This window comes from Echinops telfairi, unplaced genomic scaffold, assembly GCF_000313985.2.
Source record: "Echinops telfairi isolate 266 unplaced genomic scaffold, ASM31398v2 ScPeMD7_5592;HRSCAF=6446, whole genome shotgun sequence".
Lineage (NCBI taxonomy): Eukaryota > Metazoa > Chordata > Mammalia > Afrosoricida > Tenrecidae > Echinops > Echinops telfairi.
In genome coordinates this window covers 53972172-53987640 of record NW_022109491.1, presented here as the reverse complement: position 1 = coordinate 53987640, position 15469 = coordinate 53972172, and the positions used below count along the sequence as shown (strand labels likewise).

The following is a 15469-nucleotide window of genomic DNA, read 5'->3' as shown; positions in this document are numbered from 1 at the left end:
TGTTTGTACGGGAAGAAAACACCCCAATGGGACATCTCTGTAGGCAGACAGGTCAGACAGAAACACAAGGATGCGTGTCATCTTATGAACTTAGTGCATCATGGGGTAGAAAAGAGAGTGGTCCTACTTACGTCCGAACGCAGGCTACGTGAAGATCGCTTTCTTCCAGAGTTCCTCCTGTTCTTAAAAAGGGAATCTAACCAGTCCTTTCTCCTTTTTCATCTTCCTCTGGTTTGCCTCAGGCTGATTGAAGGAAAGAAGGGGGTCAAAGTGGAAAATAGACCCTTCCTCTCAAAGCTCATCTTCTACAACGTCTCTGAGCACGACTATGGAAACTACACCTGTGTGGCGGCCAATAAGTTGGGCTACACGAATGCCAGCATCACACTGTTTGGTGAGACTGAAGCCCGAGCCGGGCCCTACAAGGGGGTGCCTGTCGGGGATCTCGGGGCTGGCGTACGGGCAAGGTTTAGAGAATGAAGTTTACTTAGGTCGGGGTGAGTGCATGAGACCTGTGAAAGGAGAGAGGCAGGGTCAGTGCCAACGTGAGAGTCGACACTGGGAGTGACGAATGCCCCTGCATCTCTTGTTTTGTGAGGCAATCTTGAAATAGGAACAATAATGTTTGGATGCTGGGATTAAGTTATAGATAGATAGATAGATAGATAGATAGATAGATAGATAGATAGATAGATAGATAGATAGATAATTTCCTTCTTTAAGGATATCTGCTCAGGATTATAACTATGGGGGCTATAATTGGGTATGATGGTAAAGAGACTAGAAAGGAATGATTTCTATTTTAATTCTTTATTTACTACATCCTTGTGAAATGTTCTCTTTTCCAGGTGTTGAGAGATAAGAAAAATGGAATTGTATTTATAAAAGTGAATCGTGGGCCTTGGGATCCTCAATAATATTAGCATCAAAAGGAGAGCAACCCATCAGAGGGATTTCCCAAACTCTCTTTGTATCAAAGATGCGGTCTGGCTAAATTGAGATACATATCCACTCAAGCTGCCTTCCTGGCAGATTTACCTATTTATTCATGCATTGATTCATTAAACAAACATTTACTAAGGGACTAATGTGAGCAAGGCAAATGTATGCACCTCAATCCTTGTCTTGCTGCTCTATTGGTAGCTGAAGCAAGCAAGGAGAACCACCCCAAAAGACCTGGATGCCTGCACTCCTGGAAGTGGAGGAGCTCCACAGAACTCGGCCTCAGAGCTGGGTAATCCTCCAGGACTCTAGTGTTTCTTTGCAGCCCTGGACCCAGGACTCCTTTCTGATTTCTTGTTGAGCAAGTCCAGAGCATCTCAGGATTTTTCAAATCAGTTTCCCCAAGTTCCCAAGTTAAACACACACTCTTGCTTGGGAGGATGAGGCATTACTGAGAATGCCTCAGTGAACCCGTCACTTCCCAGTGCCCACATCCCTTGCCACAAACTCATGGCAGATGGGACAGTGCCTTCCACTTCCACGGGCTGATCAGCCTGGACTACTCTTATTGCTCGGTGCTCGCTTCCAAGCACATCTACAGCTAGTGATGCCCAGCATTAGCTAGAGACCAGACAGAAAAGGCAACCCCTGACTGCAGAACTGGTGCACAGAATGGGCAGGCATCTAAGAGGAATGATTGATCTGCCTGGCGTCTCTCACACAGGGCTCCTCATAATGGCCCTCACATCTGTCAGGCCTTTCTGGTTTGTTGGCAGGTGTCTGCATGTATAGCCTTGGATGAGCCAGCCATGACCCCTCCCTTCCTGGTCCTGCATAAGCTGTTGCTCTCCCTGTTGCCCTCCCACCTCACCCAGCTCCTGCCCTCCCTCCACAGCAGCCTTTGTTTCCGTAGACCGTCTCCTTCCTCCTTTGACCCCATCTGTCTTCTGATTCGATGCATAAAGGGCTTTTGCAATGGTCTTTATCCCTGTTGTCTAATTCCCTGGCCTTTTCCCCTGAAGCCATCTCAAGATGAGAGTTGGGAGAAGCAGAAAACTTTTTTTTAAAGAGTGAAATAGCTGGCATTTGTGACAAGGAAAGCAGTGAGGCATGTGTCATAAATCTGCCCTTTTCCTCAGACCCCTCGTGTGGCAATTCAAACCTCTGCTTCCCATCCCTCCATCAGCCTGCTGGTGCTCACGCAAGGGCAGCAGAGGGGACCTTCCTACCTTCCCGTTTCCAGGGGTCCAGTGAGAGTAGGTGTTCATTAGTTATAGTTAAGATTAGGTTGAACAAAGAGAAAAAAAATTGGTTCAAGGTATCTGTGGAAATCAGATCCAGAAATTCTTGAAACCTTTACCCTGTGAAATCTCGAGAGAGAAAATTTACAACATTTTCCAAATTCATTGGCCTCAGAAATTATTTCTTCACCTCAGGTGAGAGGCCCTGTTGGAGGGCCTTCTCCCTGAAATGCTGCGCTGACGTCCCAGTCCCCTGGGACGAGGGCAACAGGATTAGTGTGCAGGATGGGGGTTCTGGACTATCTTCTCTAGCTAGACTAATCCACATGTTGCAGAGACTTTTCTACTCATTGTTGACACTCACCATGGATGAGAGCTCTTTGAAAAATAATGCATTGTGTTAGAGAATTTTCAACATCATGTTCATTTATCAGAAAACACGTCAGCACAGAGCCATCAGGCCACTTTGGGCAAAATAAGAGAGAGCATTGATTTGGTAGGAAGACATGAAGTTGATGGAGACCGTTTTCCTGTAGAACAAGCTAGATTATAGTCATTTTGCCATCAACTTACTTGTCCACAATCTGAAACCTTTTTGGATGTGCCTGGCCATCGGACTGGACGGTGCACGTCGAATGGAGGTAGGGAGGAGGCTGCTTCCCATTGTGAACTAACCGGGGTTCCCAGAACCTGTCTGCTCAGGTGGCAGAATTTACAGGAGATGGGTAGAGGCCCACTCCTTTTATTCTGAGTCGCAGTGGTTCTGGAATCCTTGCCCTCTCATCGTGCCATTGGGTCCTAGACCTTCCTGAACACGCTTTCACCATGTGAAATACAGGCTGGAGGCATGAGAGGGACATTTCAGTGGGGACGAAACCGTGTTGATAATCTTTTGCCAAATCGCTATCCAGTTTAGCACACGCTAAGAGTATGTCCATCTGCCCTGGACCAAGGGGGGCACTACCTGCTCCCTCACTGCCCCACCATTGCATCCAGAAACACACCAGAGAACGCATCTCCGTGTTCCTCAAGCTCCAGCCCCCCACCCCCCACCCCCCGACCCTTTCGTCGCACCTTTGGTTTTTGTTATCTTTATGTATCCATTCCTCCTGAAGTGTTTGTGAAAGGCAGTATACAAACTGTATATAGGTACTGTGTAGCATGTATGTTTGTTTTCATCTTTCTCTCCTGTATGTCCCTCACCTGATTTAGCACTAAGTGAGCCCACAAGCTCCACTTTGTCCCAGGGTCAGCATGCCCGGCTTTGTGTTTTCTCTCCCCGCCTTGATCCTGGCCTCTCAGCCCCCTTCCCATTTCCCCTGCTACTTATCCCCTTAGGCACCAGTCCAAAGTCTTCAGTTGGGGGCTGGTGGTGGAAGGATGCTGAGAACTAGTAAACGCTAATTCTCTCTGCTTCTCCCTGGCCACATTTGCCGATGAGGACTTGAAGGAGAAAGGAAGGAAAGTGTCCATTCCTAAAAGCTCAGAGCTCAGAAATCAGCATGAGGGCGAACATTTGAATGAGTGGAACCTGTAGTCCACAATGCCCACACGCTGACTGTGTTTCTTTTGAATGTATTACAAGCGTCCTATGGATGGCCACTCAGCAAGAGAATTAAACTCACATCCATGACAATTCAAATAGGCCACAGGACGCATCAACTGGTTCACACCTAGCTCTTTCCAGGGAGTGAAGGAGAGGGCGTTTAGCCTGCCTGGCCAGCCATAAGCAGTGACCGAGAATGGAATGTCACAAGGTCCTCATTAAGGACTCTATCAGTGGTGGCTCTGTGTCCGAGCACGTCACCCACTCTTCTTTAGACTCAATTTTCTCCTCTACAAAATGGAATTGATAGTGCTTGCCTTATCTACTTTAGAGATTGTTAAAGGAGCACTGAGAATGCACAGTTATTTAAAAGGTTTTGAAACAGGTGAGTTTTGAATCATTTGAGTCCAGTTTCCAGATCAGGCTGAAAGCTAGGACTTCCCCCAATCTCCCTGTCCAAGCATCTCGCCATTCCCTTGGGCTTGAAACCCTGCCCCATGTCTGACTCCTGCTGATCTCGCCTTTGTTTGAACAGTTCTTCCATATTTTCTTAAGAACCACTAGCCTAGCAGGAGTGATTCATTAAGCTGAGGCCCCTTCATCAGAACTAATTATTCAGCCCCAGTGAGCCAGACATCCTGGTAGCCGAAAATACACCCTGATGAGAACCGATTGCTATCATTAGGATAGTGCTCACGAGAGTGAGGGGCAATGGCTTTATCTACCTTCGCCCTACCCCCCTGATTCCTCATCCCACCACACCCAGCACCCAGCCCACTCCTCCTTCCTGCTTTGACTGTGCACTCACCCATCAGAGGACGGTACGAGATGTGGAGGGTGGGAGAGGACACGGAATGAAATGAATTGTGTGAGGAATTTGACAGATGAGGAGCAAATACTCTTATCATGAAAAGAGTCAGGTCTGCATTACTCACCTTAGTGGTGTCTCTAGTCCCAGGGTGATGAGCCCTGAAGAGGAAAGTGTGACACAGCAGTAGAAAGAAGAAGACTAACAGGTGAAGTCAATGGAAGTGTTCTGATGCAACTTATGATTCATATTATGTATATGGAACCCCCTTGTGAGGCATATGCACAGATCCAAAATAGATAGTCTTAGGAAGTAACACATACAAATCAGAAGACAGAGTGTGAGAGATGGAAGCGGGGACACACAATGTGACAAGGTGTGCTTTCCTTAAGTTCTCGGTTGATGTGGCCCTTAGGGCTTCCCTTACAGAAGAAATGGGAGCTTTTCAAGCTCAGGCAGAACTTTCCAAGGAGCTAGGGTTTGACTGAAAGGGTGCTCAGGTGATGCAGGGAGCTTACACCTAAGCAGGGAACAGCAAAAGCGGGGGGTGGGAGGGGCGGATCACTCTGCTTGACCTCAGAGACTCCAGCAGCAGGTGCACCTCTGCTGCAGAAAGACCGACCTGGCATGCTCGTCCTTCTCCCTGCTGCCTCACCCACACTGCTGCAAAGGGAGGCCCATGGGTGCTACAGTCTCTGTCCCTGGGGTTCTGGATGTGTCTGTACCTGACCCTTTCAGCCTTAGTGAGTCAGGCTGGGAAGTGGTAGGTTGCACACACGGGAACCTTCAGAGGCTTGAGTTGGTATGGCCTTTACGGGAGCTGCTGGACTCCTTTGTACAACCTGGGATATTTTAGGGAAATTAGCATTTACTGGAAGCATTTACTTCGTTCAGCTGTGTAGATGATAGATAGATAGATAGATAGATAGATAGATAGATAGATAGATAGATAGATAGATGGATGCACGGTATGTCAAACTGTGCTCCAAAGGGCTTTCAATGGAGGACTTTGTTTTTCCCCAGAAGTAGATCACCGGACCTTTCTTCCAAGGGTTCTGTAAATGTGTTCAAACCTCCAAACTATGGTTAGTATCCCAGTGCCTAGCCATTTTTGGCCACCCAAACACTACTGTTTCACCAGGGAATACCTCCATTTGATGGCCATCTGGTCTCCATCGCATCAAGGGAGACTAAGAAAAGTTCAAAGGTATTTAGTTACCCATCTTCTGCATGGACTAGGAAAATGCTCATTAGACAAACTTGTTCCCTCTCAGAATTTTCTTCCACCCATGAAGTCTTCCTCTGTTCCATTCTTATCAACACAGTGGGTCGAATGTCACCTTCTACCATTCTTCTGTGACAGCGCAGGACTTCTGCCATAAGTAAGGCTCCTGCGTGTACCACCACCCCTCATGACACGTCTGCAGTGGTCCGTGTGTGGAGGCCTGGGCTGCCGGCTCAGGAGGGCTGCTCATTCCCACCCAGGAGCTCTGTGTCTTTTCTCTCTGAAACATTAAGTTGATGCTATCAGTGGTCCGGGGAAACTTGGTTGATTATTGCCTGTGAACTTCCCCGTGACCATCAAACCAGTCTATTAAAGAAAGAGAGACTAGAGTCACCTCTGCATATCAGGAGGAAAGAAGGGCAGTGGAGAGAAGTGCTATGTCCTTCCCCACAGAGCATGCTGCCATTGCCATCAAGTCGGTCCCAACTCACAATGACCCGATGGGACACTGTCGAGCTGCTCCTCGGAGTGTGCAGGACCATAGCACCTGTCTCCCACAGGGAAGCTGGTTATGTTTGAACTGCGGACCTTGACCTTAGCAGCCCAACATGCCCAGTACACTGTGCTCCCAGGGCTCCTTCCACAGATGATTAAAGAGGGTTAATCGGGCCTGGTCATCCCAGTTAGCATCTCTACAGCATGTAGCAGAATATGTGAAAGCATAAAACGCCAACCTCCCAGAATGTTTATATAGCCAAGCAAAAGCAATCCTTAAGAAGATATACTGACTTTAGCTGCAGTGCCTGAATGAGGTAGTTCTTGTGGCAAACTGAGTGTTAGTTTTTAGACAAGGCTATGGACAGCTCTCCTACGGACTTCCCTCGCAAAACACCCAACGCAGAGCCCATATGGTGCGGTCACCACTAGCTCTCCTTGCCTCCCGGACTTTGTGTCAGATCATCTCCGAATCAGAAAAGGTTTCCTCTTGGACCGCCCCTTTCTCCAGCGTGATCAAAGTTGCCACCCTCCCTTAAATCAAGACAGGCATCGTACCTTAGGTGCTTTTAAAAATTCATTTGAGAGTTGACTACGTTCCTATGATTCTTGGCAAATGCTTTTGCAAGGGCTCTTAATAAAGAGAGCACACTCCCCAGTGCATTAGTGAAATGTGAACGGCTTCACTGCCACTTTCTATCCTGCGTCCAGGTTGAATAACAGGAGCAGCTCTTGTTAAAGGAAACATGAAAAGGCTGTAGCGCATCACAGGATGTGTCCTCTCAGCAGCAAAGCCAGATTGATTCTGGTAGCTTGAAGTGGGGGAAGGAAATGAAAATCTTTTCTTACCTAGCCAGTGGCGAAGAGCCGGTGTTCGGGTATTTACCCAGACAGGGGAGGTCAAGTAAGTGCAACTCTGGCAGCAGAGTTGTGGGTCCTGCTGTCTCGGGTGGCTTTCAAGAGATGGAGGCCCACAAAGCCAGCCTGGAGCCATCCGAGTGCTAAGAGAGGTCAGAAATCTAAGACCCAGGCTCCTTGGCCACATTTTCAAAACAGACAGCTAGATGCTATTTGGATTTGGCCAAATGTCTTACACATATGTATATTTGAAACATAACATGAGCTCCTCAGTTCTATTGCTCTGTCATACTACTCAGTACTTCAAACTGCTATGCTTTCAGTGACTAGTCTAGGAAGACAGTTGCTCTACAAACAAGTAATGGCTGCAGGTCCCCAGACCCCAAAGATATGCCTATGACACACTTTCTCAAGGTAGAGGGGTTGCCTCTGTTCAGGCCAACAGTCTCTCTGCACCCTCATTATATCCCTTTGGTAAGCTCCCAACATGTCCCTTGTGGCACAGACTGCTCAGCCAAACAGATGGGGTGCGCACTGACAGCCCCGTGTGTTCAGGGAAGAACAGGGCAAAGTACCAGAGGGATGGGGAAGGGCCCGGCTCGGAGCATCCACTCTTTCTTCTTCCCTAGCCAAGAACAAAGTGTGTGTCTCCGTTGCTGTCTACCTTAACAGTGGCTTGTTTTTCATTTCTTGTAGAAGTGAAATCTACAGCCCTGCCTCCTTGGAAAGGTCGGTATTATTTCTGCTCAGGTCTTGCTACCTGGTCGGGAATGGGTATGCACAGTCCTTTCTTCTTCCTTCAAAGCTTTTTCTTCTCTACGCTAACCCCAAGAAACAGCCCGGTGGCAACTCTCTGACCTTGGCCCATCTCTGCATCAATTTCCATGTCCCTAACCCCACCAACATACCTTCTTCCCTGGGTAGCTTCCCCCTTCAGTAGTCTAACTGAGCTTGCTGGCTGCACTAATGAGCACCGATTGGTGCCCAGAATAGTTTCATGCCTGGTTTCCTCAGCACAGATCTGCTTCTCTCTTGCCCTGAGATGCAATAATGCAAAGATCTTCTGAGACCTTGGCCTTGCATGCTGTCCTTTGTTTACCCTAGTCTGTCTTTCCCTCTCTAGATTGGAGCTGGAAGGGAAGTGGTGGAAGGGAGGGAAGTGAAAGGAAGGGGGAGGTTCTTGGTTGAGTCACTTTGCCACAAATAAAGCAGATCTTATTTGAGACTTTCATTTCGGCCAGATGTTTCTGATGGGTAATTGACACTCATCAGAGTTCCCTGGGAACCCTGACTTTCTTGTTAATTAGTCTCTCTGGCCTCCACAGCTCCCTATTGAGAGAGGTGAAGCAGGTATTGGATATAGGAGGAGGCATGACTTAGAGATGCATAGAGGATTCATCCTTAGGGTCTGTGCCCAGGCAGGTGGCGGAGGTGTCACTCTGGCAAGCACGGGGTCTTGCAGGGCCTTGCACATGGAATGACTGGCACTTACCTGTGGCCTTATCCATGTGTTGGGCAGGCTACATACACTTCTGGTTCCCTCCATCAAATAGTGTCCAGGTGTATGAAGCCCATGTCATCCTCTGTTCTCTCCGTTCTCCAAAAACATGAAACAGAGGCTCTTAGAAGGCCAGGGGACCTTGGGAAAGTCATGTAAGCTCACTGAAGTGGCCACATATTAAAAAGCATGCGAATAATCCTCACTGTTACATGTGGGTGTTGAGACGTATGTTACCTGTCCAACTGCAAGCACTGTGTTTGAAACCCTAGTGTATATGACTTTGTTCCCCCCATGTCAAATGGTTTATGTCTATTTTCCTCCACCGAAGATGTTCAGGGAATTTTATTGGAAAAAGAAAGAAGATGGGGAAGGTGTATGGAAAGAAAAAAAAGAGTAAAGCAAAAGACAAGGGAGTAACGGCGTTTTTAAAATTTTGGTTCAGTTTTTTTTCTTTTTCTCCCAGTATCATTACAAGCAAAAGAAAAATATGGGAAAATGGAAATATGACCATGTCAGCATAGGAGACAATGTTCCTTCTTTCAATAAGCATTTATTGACTCTCTACCATAGATCCAATTAGATGCAGGCTTGATGGTAAACAAATCCCAGTGGCAAGGAGGAAATGCTTCTTTAAGATAAACAGAGAGAAGTGGAAAGGCAGGTGGGACTGATAGTACTGGGTGGATGTGTGTGATGCTATGAGAGCTGAGCCAAGAGAGCACAGCCGGGCTGCCTGGAGAAGGTGTTTGGATGCTGAGTACTGGCTGGCACAAGGAATGGAGTGGCAAGGAAGGGAATCTCCTTGAAAAGGGATTCAAGGAGAGCGAGCAAGTAGAGAGAGCACTTGGCTAGAGAGTTCATTTGTGAGTGTGTGCCTATGTATATTAGTATGCCTAGATGTGTGCGTGTGCTTGCATATGTACATGCAAGCATATGTGCGTATGGGCTTGGGTATATAGTTATGTGCCTATGTATATGCATGTGTTGGCATGGGAGTGTGTGTTCATATGTGAGTGTGTATGGGCCTGCACATGTGTGGGTGTGTTGTATGAGACCAGTGGACCGCTGCATGTGGCCAGAGGGAAGTCCAAAGGCACAGAGAGCAAACAGATTGTGAAACACAGTGAATGCTCCACCAGGAAGTTGATAGGATTTTATATAAGCTGGAGGATTCAAATTACATTGATTCTCAGAAAATCGCTCTAGAGTTATCATAACAAATGGATGTGAGGTTCAATGGGTTCAAAACGTTCATGGAAATCGAAAGGGGAGTTACTGGGAGTGACTGTCCCAGAGAATTCCCCTCTGTCTTGCTCTTCCTCAAAGCTTCTTCTTCAAGACACCACACCTGTCCCAGGTGCAAGGAGTGAGCTGAAGCGAAGGATGCAGTTAGGACAAGGCAGGATGATGTGAGGAGAAGCCAGGAGGGCAGGCTGGGCAGGAACTTGTGCAATGAGAAGCAGCCCTGAACCATAGAGAGGCCCTGGAAATTTCCCCAGGTTAGCAGTATAAAAAAAGAGGCAGCTCTAACAGACAGCCACTGAGTGGCCTTTATTTCTGTTCTATACCAAGAGTTTTCTACCAGGCCAGGTCAGGACCCTCCCTGCAGGCTCTTTGTGATGCTCTTCAGTAGGATGAGGGTGGTGGGGCAGAGCCACAAAGGAGCTAGAGAGTCATGGTGGAGAGATCGAACACAGTGCCCTGAGGGCGCACCCGGCACAGACTCCAGGCCATTGTGTCCCAGAATTAAGACCACTATGTCATGGAGCCCATAACAAGGTGTTCAGCCTTTTTCTACACAGTGTCCATGCAGGTTCCCTGCGGGGTTGTTCACCTGGCTTGCAACATTCTCATCCCTGGAAACACTCACTGGAAGACCAGCCCTGAAAGGAGTGGATATAGGAGGAGAGACCCTCTAAATGCTGGAAAGGGTCTTGTGCCCCCTTCACTCTCCCCACAGGGGTCTTCTTTGCCATGGGGTACAGGTGGAAGGGATACTGTAGTTGAGGGAGAAGTAGATTATTTCCCAAATGGATTTTGAAGCTGTGTGTTTGGATGCTCAGGAAAGAAAACATGAAAAACCAAGTAAAGAAGAAGCCATGCACTTTGTTAAAAATATAGATGTCCTGCCAGAAGCACAGGGGACCACCTATTCAGGGCACGGCAGAATCACTCGTGTTTTATGGGGTTGTGGGAAGGTAAACCACAACCACTAGATTAAACAAGGATTCCACAAAGGGCGGCCAGTTCTTAGGGACTTAAGTCTTAGCGACATCACCTCAGGTACTAGAAAGCAGTTTGGTAAGAAGGATTACAGTGGCCCAGATGGTAAGGGACATGATCCTTAAAAACATCAGAGTGGCATTCTCCACTAAAATAGTTTTCATCGCTAACAGAGTGGCTGGTCATAAATAGAGTTCATCACTCGCATTTACTCACAAGTCCATGCTAACTCGTGGCAGCCCAGGAGGAGGACAGGGTTGAACTACCCCTGCCTGTGGGTTTCTGAGACTATCCTTCTGTATGAGACTAGAAAGTCTCATCTTTTGCCCACAGAGTGGCTGGGGACCTTGTGGGTAGCAGCCACTGCATCACCAGGGCTCCTAGGGAGGCCATAGGCATATGTATATAGAAGCATAACACCTCTTACATTCAAGCCAAATTTTAGAGGACACCATAAATGAGGAGCTCTGAACGTTCATGTGAGTCTTAAGAAGCTTTTCAGTGGCCCTCTTTGTTCCCTGTGTCTCTCCCTGGATTAGGAGAAGGATGTTCCTCAGCAGGCAGATGCCCTAAGCTCTGTGTTGCCCATCTGGTCACCATCCTGTAGGGAGGAAATCAGCATAATGTCCCTATGGCTTTTCTCGGGAGAACTTGCACAACCAAGTGCTAGCCCTGGAGCTACCACAACACAGATACCAGGAAAACAGGACGTTACATGACCAGTTGTATTTCAAACTTGAGATGGTCAATTTAGCCACTCCCTAGAACCAGGGATTTGCTGTAAAGGACCAAGACACAAAATTCCATGAGCAGTGGCTCATGGCCAGGACCCTAGGACCCGGGGGAAACCGAGAAGTCAGACTTGATTCTGCTTTGCTTTAACCAGACAGAGCTTCAAGCATGAGCTTTCAAACCAGGCAAGCAGGTTTGGGCCTTTGTTTCTGCCCCCCGGTATGAGGTAGTGTCATGGTGACACACTGGGGTACGATCCACACAGTCAGCAGTTCAAAGCCACCAGTTGCTCCAAGGACAAAAATAGCAGGCTTTCTACTTCTGTAAAGAGTTCCAGTCTCAGAAACTCACAGGGGCAGTTCTAGCCTGCCCTATAGGGTTTCTATTAGTCAACTTGATGGGAGAGAGTTTTAGTTTGGTATGAAGAATGAACAATGTGAGCTTAACCTTAAATTATTGTTTTTGTTGTACTAAGCCATTGAGTCAGTTCTGACGCATTACCATCCTATGTACAACAGAAGAACACAATAAATACCACTATTAACTGGAACACAGCAGCACAAACCAGGTCAGACCCAATCCGGGAAGATGCCCTGGTTCATTTCCCACTGCTATCTTGGCGATTCTAATGCGTAGAGACTTTCCATGCGGTTTCCAAGGCGGTAAACCTTTACAGGGGTGGAGAGTTTCATCTTTCTCCTGTAGGGTGCCTGGTGGATTGGAACCTGCTGCCCCTTATGATCAGCAGTCCACTGAGTACCTGACAGTGTCACCATGGCAACTACCCGGTGCGTTGGATACAGGTCTAAATGTTCCAACATGGGTAGTCTGTTCATGAATCACAGCTACAACTTTGGGGGGATTCACAGCCACCAGGACCAAGATAGCCATAGAGCTGGTGTTTCAGAACAATAAGGATGTTTGGGGGGAAATGAAGGGATGTAGCTCAGACCAGATCGGTGTGTGCTTCCTGGGGAAATGTGTGACCCATTTCCACCCGCAGACATAGACCACGGCTGATTCTAAATCCCTTTCTCCATATAAATCTCCCATTTCTTATACATGCACAATCAGGGGTCACCTGGTTATTTACCTGCTTCCATCTCCATTCCATGTGCATTGTTTCTGACCTTTCTGACATGAAAGTTAGGTCTGTTCCCAGAACTAAATGAGGAATATGTCAGATGCTCCTGGTGGAGGCCTAGCACCCTGCCAGAGATACTGTGATTGACAGCTGACATTCTGCTACTGATTCAGCAGCAGCAGTATTAGCAGCAGAGAAACATCACTGTATGCAACAGATCCTCTCCTGAGCAACAGGCTGGGCTGGGCGTAGTAGGGGGCACGAAGCGTGGTCCATAGCTATGGTAATCAGTGATTTAAACTGGTTGAATGATAGTGCACACAATTCAAGGGAGTCACTTCATTGAAACTTATAAACATAGAACAATTATTTCCATGCTGTGTTAAATTTGACCTCGAGCTGCGGCCTTAGCAAATTCTGACACAGCTAGAGTACTGACCACTAGGGTACTTTAATCTGAGTCTTATGTTCTAGTATTTTCCAGAGCAGGCTAACCAGGCTCTAGAATGTGCCCCTGTAATCAAAGCGAGGTGATCTGCTTTCTAATGGCGTCCCTGACTAGACTTCAACATCCTCCTAGGTAGAGGGATGTCTCATCAGACCAGGAGATGGACGGAGGGGTTCGCTTCCATTCTCTGCCAATTGACTCAAGACAGCTGTGTTCTCTCCACAGGCCCTGGCGCCGTCAGTGAGGTGAACAATGGCACGTCGAGAAGGGCCGGATGCACCTGGCTGTTACCTCTTCTGATCTTGCACTTACTCCTGAAATTTTGATGTGAGTGTCACTCCCCACTGGGAAAAGCTGCCACCACTCTTACCACCAACACAGCAGCATCGGCAACACCAACAGCAGGAAGAACGTCCCCTTTTAAATATGACGTAATCCAATGAAATTCCGAGAAACAACGCCCAATGGGACACAAATTTGAGGGAGGGCACAAAGAATACTTTGGGAAACACAGTTTAACGAGAAATTGAAAATCGCCTTTCAGATATTTAGGTACCGATGAATTTTCGTTCTTTCCCCACCTTGGAAGAAGGCACACCCAGCTCTGGACCCATCCACAAGCATCCTTCTGTGACCTCTTCGAGGCCAGGCTGGGCAAGGGCTCCATCACTCTGCCCACACAAGTCCCCCACCATGGAAAACTCCAGAACCAGCCATCCCAAATTCAGCCAATCAAAAGAGGTGACGAGATCCTATGTGCAGGCTCAAATGTGCCACTTGCAGTTCTTTCATGGACTGTGCCACCATTGTTTCTGTTATGAAATGCAACATCTTAAAAACACAAAGAAAACGAAACAAGACAAGGCAGCCTGACAGCAACACCAATCCCACAGACAACAAATACAAAAGATAATGTTAAACTTTTTCCCCCCTCTCATTTTACTACATGGATATCATGGATAATAAGGGATTCTGATTCATTATTAATTTTATTAATTATATTTTCTGATAGAAGTCTAGAACTTAGTGCAACTCTAAGACAAAACTAAAAAAATACACAAAAGAAAGGGGTGAAGAGAAGTATGTGTGTTAAACATTAAACATGGATAGTGTACTTCTTACCTAGGTTTACAACTGGTGGACCACAACACCGGGCATTAACCCCCCGGGGATTGGGCATAGCCACCAAAAATATCTGTATGATTTAACCGACATCTCCACCAGCGCTCCAGATTTCTCCTTACTCTGGCATTTAATGCAGACAATACTATGCTATCTACATACTGTTTAGAATTGGAACGAGTGATCCACACTGTATCTTCAGTTTGTTGCCTATGCTTCTTTTGATGACATATATTATACAGTATATATATGCATATATTTTTTGTTGTTAGAATTCTAGCCATTTTCTTTCTCAGCGGGGCCCTTTCTCAGACATTACTGCATGCTGTATATGGCGTTAGCTGAGTGTTGGTCTCTAAAAGATGATAGAGTTTACTGGTAATTGTGTAATCAGCTCCTGCCTTTTAATTTTCTTGGGTTATTTACACGTCAGAGACATTTATATAAAGTGAAAGAAAAAAAAACACAAAAACAAGAAGAAGAAGAAGAAAACTAATACAAGGCGCAGCATCTCTTTCAAGGTGTGGCTCTTTGAAAGTGAAGGTCACCACAGGTGGTCCCTCCACCCTCCTGCCTTGAGGCATTAACAAGCTGTAAGCAACTGAACAACTAAACAATCAGTAACCACTTGCTTTAGCCCCGTATGGGAATCTCTGATGCCTTTGTGACCACTGGAGAATTTAATCCTCTTAGTTGATTTTATTTAATTTTCCACCTTTGTGTGCGTGTGTATGAAAGAAAAGAACATGCAATTTTTAGGTAACTGTTTCTTCCTCCACAGAAGTCTGAGAACCAGGCTCCTGGATGTGATGAGGGAAAGTGGAATTGGGGGAGACGGGAGGGAGGGGTTGTCTCTGACTTGACATTAAAAAGTGTTCCTTGTCCCTCTTCACCTTGGTGTGGTACCTCATTCTCCAGCAGTGGGCAGGTGTGTGGTGAGAAATGATTGACTAGCTCGGTTTGGGGGAGGGGATGGGCTTCTTCCTCAGTCCGTGTCCTTTAGGCCATCTTTTGGTGGGAACGGAGATGGGGCTATGGCCCTTTGGTGACATGTGCTGTGAAAAGAGACCAGAAGGTCAGAAGCCTGACCTCATTCACCTGAGCAGTGATTTTGATAGCGACTCCCTGGGACAGCAGTGGCTGCCCGAGCCCGGCAGCTCCCCAGGAAGCCCCTGCCTACATTGCATACCTTCCTGTCTTCCTTCTGTGGAAAGAATGTCAAGTCCAGTTAGGGAAAAAACTTT

General features: G+C 47.1%; 1 protein-coding gene across 2 annotated transcripts in view; it reads left to right on the top strand.

Annotated features, from left to right (window-relative positions):
- NTM (neurotrimin) overlaps positions 1 to 15117 on the top strand; it is a 1335738-nt gene extending 1320621 nt beyond the window's left edge. The window contains exons 7-9 of one of the 2 annotated variants that reach the window (XM_004714205.2): positions 243 to 394; positions 7812 to 7844; positions 13329 to 15117. In XM_004714205.2, the coding sequence (XP_004714262.1) occupies positions 243 to 394; positions 7812 to 7844; positions 13329 to 13429 (286 nt within the window). In that variant the 3' untranslated portion in view covers positions 13430 to 15117. The remainder of the gene's footprint in view (positions 1 to 242; positions 395 to 7811; positions 7845 to 13328) is intronic. The other variant, XM_004714206.2, reaches the window with a different exon arrangement.
- The last annotated feature ends 352 nt before the right edge of the window (positions 15118 to 15469 follow it).